We start from the raw sequence: 9,508 nt of genomic DNA, 5'->3' as shown, positions 1-9,508 counted from the left end.
ACACAAAGACAACGGTAATTACGTCACAGCCCCTCTGCTTTTTTTCTTTTCTATTTTTCTTCCATTTATTTATTTTACCCGGTTTCTTTTAAGCGTAGCTGGGTTGTCTGTGCGTCTTTGAACGCACCAGTGAGCGCGGCTCGTCAAACCCTCGGACACGTTTAGTAGCCAGACGACGAGGAGGAGGAGAATAAGAGGAGGCGACGGGGCTCCTGGTGGGATGCGAACATCCTCATTCATCCGTTTTCTGAAGCTGGAGTAACTTGTGTTCGTCTGAGACTCGGCCGTGTGACGGGAAGCTGCAGGTTAAACTCAGGAGACGTTATATAAGGCGAATAACGGACCCCGATGAGAGCGCGCGTGTAACAGCGCAGCAGGGTTTGCCACCATCACCGGAGAAGCGACAGGAGCTTTGGACCTCTTTTTTCACCCCCCCTCCCTCTGTGTTTGTGCGCTCAAAGGCGATAAATGCTAATTCATTCAAGTCGCTAGCTAGCTTGGAAGCCCCTGCCAATGCTGCTCCATTCACTGCGGTGTGCGCTGCGATTTCATTTAGCTAGGCGGCTAACCGGGGCGCAGATGAGCTGAGTGCGTAGCGGAATGATTAACAGAAGAAACCTCCTCCAGACTGCCGCTGATGGCTCACATTAATTGTCTGTACTGGCTTCGTAATTTTTCTGCGTGATTCTCGAATCCAGCCGCGCAGTCCGCCGTGTCTGCTCTCATACCTGGCGGGGGCCCTGTATCATTCATAAACTGTCCTGGACGCAAAAGAATGGGCCCCGGTCTTAATTTGGAAAACAAAGAATTAGGCTACTGAAGAGGTTAAGCTGGTTAGAGAGGCTTGCTCTGGCTTCTTTTTTAAGCACAGCTAGCAAGCTGTTGAACCAGTCAGTCGCCGCGTCTGGACCGCACTGCTCGCTGGTGTCTTTGCCCATATTTTTCTTGCGTGCTGGTTTTTGCGCCTCACCACAATGGACAGTCTTGCCGGGAGCGCCGGAGCGGTTGAAGTGGAGCCCATGCCGGGCTACATAGAGTTCATCACCAGATCCGCCATCGTCATGCTGGACGCATGGAGAGACTGTAGCAGCTGCGGTCTGGAGCTCAGCAAACGGACTTTCCTGGATAACGCTTACATTACCTGGACCGAAATCGCCCTGTTTTTCTTTTGCGCCTATTTGTGGACGAAGGTCAGGAGGGGACTGACAGAAAGTCTGTTTAAGGTGGGTGCCATGCAGTCCCTAATACGCTCGGCTTAGGGATTCTTTCTTCTAATTGAAACAAGTGTGGCCTCCCATCTGTCAGTAGTTATAACGGGAGGCGCACGATGCTCTGTGCAGGCAGGTGGGAGTTTAAGAAGAACTGTCTGGAACCTGTTGCAGGTTTAATACAAAGGAACAAGTTAGAGGAAGGGACACCTTAAATCCTTCTCAGATAGCCTAACCACAGTGTCAGAAAATATTAACCTGACTCTCAGGCTACCACAAACACAGCTGCAGCGGCGCGCGCAGCTTCCCGTACCGCAGGTTCTCATTTTAGTGCCGTTCAAGTAGGGGAAGAAACTGTCCGTATGCTGTCGCAGATGCACACGGTAGCTGCCGCACAGCTTCACAGCGCACGCTCTGAATGTGCACGCTGTGTGCAGAGGAAGACAGGGGGACTCCCAGGGGAAGAAATGTGTGCGTGTTAGATAGCCCTATCTACACGTGCTGGGTGAACAGGTCCAATGGATGCTTGTTAGAAAAATTATTCTAGTTTCACTTTATTTTGGAGTATTTTATTAATGCTGCACGCCTTGTTTCTGCAAGTTTATTATTATTGTTATCCATCCATCCATTCTCTTCCTCTTATCCTTCATCATCATCATCATCGTTATTATTATTATGATGTAAATCTTGACTCGTCGTGTTTCTGGTAATTAGTCACAGATTACAACTGTTGTGTTTTAAGGGCAACTAACCTATTAGAAACTATATAATTTCATATTATTAGCAAGTGATGCGGATTTCCTGCCTGCGCCTCCCCTCGCTTCTTTCTTTAACACACACACACACACACACACACACACACACACACACACACCAATCTGCTTTCATAGAGTAGACATGGTGATTTTTTTTTAATGTGTGTAACCATGTGCACAGAGTGTCTCTGAGAGCAGCCTGGCAGCATGTGTTTTACCTCTGCGTGTCTCCTGCTGGTCACATACTCAGACTATTCTTTTACTCATCTGAGGCCTGAGCATTTCCATCCGGCCGGCGTTGCCAGGGAGGGGCTCTCTGACCACAGACTGGGCATGTGGTCTCTGGCCAGTTAATCTGCCTGGTGGTGGGGGCGGGGTGTCTACACACATAGATGTTGTGATGAGGATGATTCGGCCAGAGTTGCACACAGGAGCTGAAAGCACTGTGTGCAGAGCCAGATGCTGCCTGTGAATGTAAAGAAGGAGGCCTGTTTTCATCTTTACATTATGCATGTGTGTCAGCGTATGTATGTTTGACTCAATGAAACATATGTGCTACATAATGGGGTGGGGGGGGGCTGTAGATGCTGAGTCAAAGCTCAGTTCACTTTTCGAGTTCTTATCAGGGATGAAGAGGGATGAAGAGGATGGGCTCAGTGTTCATTCAGCCATGTGACACTAATGCAGTACAACTATTACTGCTACTCATCAGAAAAGCTCAGCTGGCTGCCAGAGGAGCCCGACGTCCTTGTGTGATGTCTTTCTTAGCAGAATGGGAACAAGCCTCCCTCTCCTGAACTTGGATTTGAAGTAAACGACAGAGCATTTAACCTCGACCTGCTCATAGTTACTCACTCTGTGCTGTTGCTGTGGTTTCTGATTTGGAGTAAAGTGGCTAAACTGTTATACATAAACACACGTCATTAACTTCAGAGCTGATGAGACCCTACGTGCATCAGATACTAGCACAGATGTTAGATGTTTCCTGGTGCTTTTCTGATCGATTACATTTTATATCTGCAAGGAATAAAGTCACACAAATTAATAGTGCCAAAGCTACATGTAAATGTTAATATACAGAACTGTAGACATATCCGCACATCATTACCAGACAGCAGCGCTTACATTCCTGCACTCTGTGATACTGGCTCATATCGAATACTGTATTTCATACCAGCTTTGCTGCTATTGGGCCAATCAAACGCTACAAAAGAGCAATGAAGATATTAGATAAGAAACCTTTTTCATATCACCATTGTCAAATTTAAATTAAAGGTTTCTACATTTTACTAATTTCTAATTGTTTAAATCTGCCTGTCTAATATACAAAGGTCTACATGGTCCGGCGCCTCCACCAATGAGTGATCTTATTAATCTAAAGTCTAGCAGTGTTGCCGGGTCCCGCCTGACTGGAGCCACTGTTAGAGGTGACTGAACTGGCGTTCAGACGGAGCGCCTGTTCACAGATGCTCTGTCATATCAGGGAGTGCGTACACTAAAAAGAGTTAGTGTATTACAAAAAGGGAAACAACTATTAGTGTAACTGGTCAGTGCAACATCAGGGCAGTCGGGCCATGTGCAATACTGGGGTTTGCAATATAATTGACGTGTTTCCGTTATTGTCATCTATACTGTCCTCTGTTGTCCACTCTTCTTGTCATTGTTTCTTCTAATATGATGTGATCACTGTTTTCATCAGTGTCTCTGTATGTTTTTACTAACTTGTGTTTAACACCAACCTGCCAGAAGGTCTGCGGATGGAAGTTAGCCCAAGGCTGTAATCTGGCATATTTACATTTGTTAAAATCTTAATTAATATGTATTGCCCCTCTTTCTAAATAAAATAAAATAAATAAGAAATAACTTAGGTACTGCAAATATTCCCGTGGCAACAACTGAGTGAACATGGTAAAGATGACGTGCTGAGCATCAGAAAGAGGAAGAATTGTGATTTAAGAGACTTTAAGGTTGTTGCTGGTGTGAGAAACTGCTGATGTGATCAGAGGTCGGAGGTCAGAGGGTGGTGAGACTGCTTCGAGCTGATAGGAAGGCAAGTGACTGATATAACCACTCATTAAGACCAAAGTATGCAGCAGAGCGGTGCTGCGAGTGGTGGTGTAATTGTGTGGGGGATATTTTCCTGTCACACGTTGTGTCCCTTATTACCAGCTGAGGAGCATTGACATGCAACACAATTCAACACAAAGGCTTCACATGAAAGAACCGAATCTTGATTGAATTGTTTTCAGTGGAAGATTTTGTGATCTTGTTGCTTTTACATTGCATCAACTAATATTTTGAAACTGTTTCGTGGACATTTAAAGGTATCGCCTGGTACTCAAGGACATTTTAATGGCTGTTTTATCTTTGCAAAGTAAATCATGGTTAATTGCAGCCCTGCTTTCGCCTCTAACATTAACACGTGTAGATGATGCTTTGACGGATAAAAATAATTAGTTTCCTGTTTTGTTACTTACAGCACTCCCAGTCCCTTTTGAAGAATGAAAGTTGACCCACTTTACAAGTCGTTACCGGGGTTTGCATTTTTTCACTGTGGAAATCCCAATTATGAAAGCAGAGCAGAATACTTGATTTTGATTGGTGTTTGGCCAGCTTGCCTTGTAACAAAAGCCAAACCTTGTTCCACTTGGATGACTGATAGAAGCACAGAGACACATTCAAAGTTAAAAAGAGGCATCACGCTTTCTGGGAGGCTTTATATTCACAACCTGGCAGTCCGGAGACATTTAGATGCAGCGGCTATTCAGGCACGCGGACAAGCGCATATCTTTTTATGGTGCGTGAACTTTGTGCCTCAAAAGCAAGGAAATTAGGTCAAGGTTGCAAACCTGGCAACAATCCTACGATGTGGCGTTTGGTGTTTGTGTGAACCAGAAAGATACCAAAGCAGCCTGCACACACGCTACTATCACTTCACGTCACCGAGCCCTTGGGGAGGGTTAGCCAAGCGCAGTGGGGGTGGCACCGAAGCGCATGTGTGGTCGAGTGTTTTTCAGAATGTTTCACATTCGGTTTGGTGTCTGAGGCACAGCAGCACCTTATTAGGTTAAATACAACTTGTTTATAAGGCACTTGAGGTCTGCTGTTGCACAAGATGCTGTAGCGCATCATTAGCACCACCACACCGTTTCAAAGGTGCACGAGACCTGCAAGTGCTGGAAGACTTTTCTTCTGAGGAAAATGTGACAGAATAATTACACACGACACCTTCCTGTTTGCACAGACATCTTTGGTTCTGTGTTTGCGTGGTTTACACGGATGCTTGTTGTTAGAGTGTGCATTACACTTATCAGGGCGTGTGCTTGTGTTTATGAGAACGTAAGACTTTAAAAACATTTGTTTATGTTTGCATGCATTTTGTCTGTCATTAAGTCCAATTTCAAAACGGGCCACTCCCGACTCCCGGCAGCAAAGGAATGACGACCGGTGTGTGAAATCAGTGAGGAGAGAGAGGAAGGGCGATAGAGGAGTGAGCAGAAGAGAGAAGCGGTGATTAGAGGGAATAATAATAAAAACAATAATCAAGAAATTAATGAAGAAGGAGGCAGGGGAAGGAAGGAAGGAGAGGGGGAAGTGAGCTGAAGGGTGTCATGGCTGACTCAGCAGGCAGCGGCCAATCGCTAACACAAATGTGCGTACAAACCCACACGCACGCACATGTTTGTAAAAGCACATATGCCTTCTTGCAGCACCTGTACCTGCTCTTCACCATCTAAATGCTGCATTAGGATGCATTGTGTGTGTGTGTTTTAAAAGTGGTTGTACTAAGTGCTCAGTGGTCAAACTGGGAGCAGGAACATTTGTCTTACACACACACACACACACACACACACACACACACACACACACACACACACACACACACACACACACACACACAGCTTGCCAGCTTCAGCCTTGTTGCAGAGGTTGTCTCCCGTTATCGAGCTGAATGGTTCCTCATCCTCGGCCGCTCTAAATGTGAAAGCAGTCTGAGGTTTGACAAGGTTCCCAACCACAGATCCCAGATCACTTTCCACTAAGCCTCTGCTCATTGTTTTGCATTAGAGCCACAGTGAGAAACCTGAAACTGGACTTGAGGTTGAGGGGAAGCGATATCTATTCAGCCAAAAGTGCCCACTCAGGTGAAACTTGTAGGAAGTGTGTAATTTTGACACTGATTACAAGCAATCGTTATTTGTCGAGAAGTTTTACTCTCTCCTCACCTCCCCCTCCTCATTTCTCCTTCCTCTCGTCTCCTCCCCTCCTCTCGTCTCCCCTCCTCTCCTCTCCTCTCCTCTGCTCTCCTCTCCTCTTCCTCTCCTCTCCTCTCCTCTTTTCTCCTCTCCCCTCCCCTCCCCTCCTCTCTAATATATCATCACTTTGCATTTAGACAGGCAGCACCTCCTCCATCACCTGTCACACGATCTTTCTCTCCTGTGTGCTCCAGTGTGTCAGACATCATAAAGGCACAGCACTTACAGGTGCATTAAAGTGCCAGGCTATCCCCGCTGTGTTCTCCACAGAGCATGGCTGCGATTAATCATCATTTGTCACTGCGCTGGATCAGTACGGATGTTATACGTTATACGTGCACATGTACATTTTAGTCTGAATAATACCAGCGTAGCGTGTTCCTGACAGTGCTCACACATAGTTGAATGTCTGCTCATAGCTCATGTGCTAATAATGGGCTTTACGCACTTGCAGACTTGGTCCCGCACTGGTCCGTTTCAGCCTAGCGTGCACTCGGCTTCATGCCGACTAGCGCAGATTTTATTTCCTTTGCTTTCTAGATGTTTTCACCTGCTGAGTTTCGTATACCTGCTTATGTGTTGTTTTGTTTTTTGTCAAGATACTAAAATCATTTGGAACTCCCACACAGCTCCCACACGCTGCCTATCCATCAGTGCCATGCTAACTTCATTTCAGAAACCGAAGCAGAGTTTCTGAAATTAAACCAGCGCAAACCGCTCTGGTCACCACTTCCCAAAAATTGGCCTTTTTCTGCAGACAGATTCATCACATGTTTGACATTTCATAGCCTGAATTATATAAATAAGTGTCAAATAGATTATTAATGAGTTGTCATTAATTGAGTCCTTAATGTTAACCTCCAGCAGGCTTCAGATTTCTGCAGACTTTCTTCATATTTACTGAATCATCTTGCAGACGACTCTTTCATATCCCAGAATTTAGTGCGACCGTGAGTCTCTGTGACTCCGGACAGAAAAGCACTGCAGATCGTTCATTTGATTTGCAGATAAAACTGGGAGTCGTGTGCAGCTTTTAACAGCGTGCACCAGCAGCTACAGAGCGGGGTCATGCATCAGCTCTGTTTGGTGAGTGTCACAGCGTTCCCTCCGGTTGCCTGGCATGTGTCGTGCAGCAGAGTTGCCGTGCCGCTGGCCAGCTTTTTTCTCTTCCCCTCTCTTAATCGCCCATTTGTTTTCCTCCAGACTGACACGGTGGACAAGCTGCCACTGTGCAATAACACGCTGTCACTCGAGTCACTTGGCAGATGTCCTTCCTCTAACAAGGACACTTTACAAAAGTGTTTGAGGACTCAGCAGTCATGAGAAACCCCAGTTCATTCGGTCTGCTCATCACTTTGCACGCATTGTTTTTCAGAGCCATCTCTGCAGCACTTGCGTGCTTCATTTGTTCAGTGTAGTTAGGGGGGAATCTAAGATCCAGGCATTCTTTGGAGCAGTTTTGAGATGCAATTAGATCAGCTTCTTTACCCCAGTCTCTCTCTCTCTCTGTGGGAAACAAACACAGACACAGTCTGTGCTAAATGCGTCCAGAATAGTTTCCTTCTTTAGTCTTTGTCATCCTCTCTTTCAAAATCTCTTCCTCTCCATCCCTCTGTTGCACTCGCCCTTGGATATCTTCTTCTCTGTGTCTCACCACCCACCGTGTGCTGTTGGATTTTATAGCTACACATAGCAAAACTGGAGTTTAGAGCTGGACCTTTATAGGTTCTCACTGACATCTGGCAGTGATTATAGAGGCTGTTCTTACAGGAATAGCCAAGGTGAGTGAGTCAGAGACAGCATGCAGACACCGGCATGTCACGCTTCACCATCCTCTCCAAGACAAATTGTAGCATTACAAACAATATGAACATTAGTGTGTGATAATATTTTTTAAAGTGGATCCATCATGCTAAAGTTTGGCTGCATGGTTTTATTCTTGGACTAACCTTCGAATGACTTACAGCTCAAATTAAGACTTATTTATCTCTCGCGAGGCTTCAGTGGAGCCCATCAGTTCATGCGCTCCTTTTAAGCCAATTTTCTTCTGATTGGCTGCCACGTGCAAATAGAATATTTGAGCAGCAGGTGGGTGGGGCTTCTGCGATGGCCTGAGAAGACCATATAAGAATATTCAATTTCCTTAACATCATACAGAGCCAAGAGCAGAAAAAAAGTTTCTAACCAACCATTTAAAGAGCTTTGAGCTCTTAGTGATCCCGGGCACAAACTGTGGTCGTGTTTGATATGAACATCTGTGTTTAGAACAGACCTGTTGTGTATTTGTCATTACCCGAGAGTCTAATAAAAGACCATGATGCACAAATGCAAATCAGGACCTCGTTGCTGTGGGCAACACTTCTAACAACACAAGTGCTGTTAAAGCATTCATGCACACACACAGCTGGAGTTTAGTATCGTGCCCAAGCATACTTCAACATGCAATTCAATTCAGTTTTATTGATACAGCGCCAAATCACAACAACAATCGCCTCAAGGCACTTTATATTGTAAGGTAGACCCTACAATAACACATACAGAGAAAAACCCAACAATCATATGACCCCCTATGAACAAGCACTTTGGTGACAGTGGGAAGGAAAAACTCCCTTTTAACAGGAAGAAACCTCCAGCAGAACCAGGTTCAGGGAGGGGCGGGGCCATCTGCTGCGATTGGTTGGGGTGAGAGAAGGGAGACCAGAGTAGGCGGGGACTTGATCCAACCAGCCTTCTGATTCACAGATGATCCGCTCGTTCTGGCTGCGATCATTTACTGTGACTATAAAATGTGGGAAATTACAATAAATAAATAAATATGGAAAACTATCAACAGAAAACGTTATTAACTACTGAAGCATTTGAAAGCTAAAGTGGGTGTCTGCACAGGTGTGAGTGGAGTCATATCACAGGTTCTGGCCAAACTAACAATTCAACTAAAGTCGTTATTTCATTTCAACTCCATCGTTTATGTAATGAGGTCTCTCTGTGGTAGCTATAAAAGTTAATAGTGTCTTTATCTTTTTCAATATCTCGGTGCCACTTTGAAGTGTTCAATGTTCTTTTTCAATGACTTCTGTTCATTTTTAATACGCCTGGCCTTTGTGTAGAAGCTGTTTGATATGTTTACGGTGCTTGCATCATAAATTGATCTTAAACAAAAAGGAAGAAGTTAGATTTCCACACCGCTCTGGTGCGATTCTTCCTTTGGGGGGTTTTGACGCACTTGTGTCTTTTTGTCAGTTGCATGGTTGCAATATGTGGCTTGCAAACAACAACTCTTTTCATTAAA

The 9,508-nt window shown here is 45.1% G+C and overlaps 1 protein-coding gene across 1 annotated transcript in view; it reads left to right on the top strand.

The window, feature by feature from the left end:
- The first annotated feature begins 6 nt into the window (after positions 1-6).
- Positions 7-9,508, top strand: part of cers1 (ceramide synthase 1) — a 32,131-nt gene continuing 22,629 nt past the window's right edge. Inside the window, exon 1 of the mRNA XM_005930931.3 lies at positions 7-1,223. Coding sequence (XP_005930993.1) covers positions 975-1,223 — 249 coding nt within the window. The 5' untranslated portion in view covers positions 7-974. The remainder of the gene's footprint in view (positions 1,224-9,508) is intronic.

The sequence above is a fragment of the Haplochromis burtoni genome, unplaced genomic scaffold, assembly GCF_018398535.1.
Source record: "Haplochromis burtoni strain Fernald_Lab_line unplaced genomic scaffold, NCSU_Asbu1 Contig_133, whole genome shotgun sequence".
NCBI lineage: Eukaryota > Metazoa > Chordata > Actinopteri > Cichliformes > Cichlidae > Haplochromis > Haplochromis burtoni.
The sequence above is the reverse complement of the archived record's forward strand: the minus strand, read 5'-3'. Positions and strand labels throughout refer to the sequence as shown.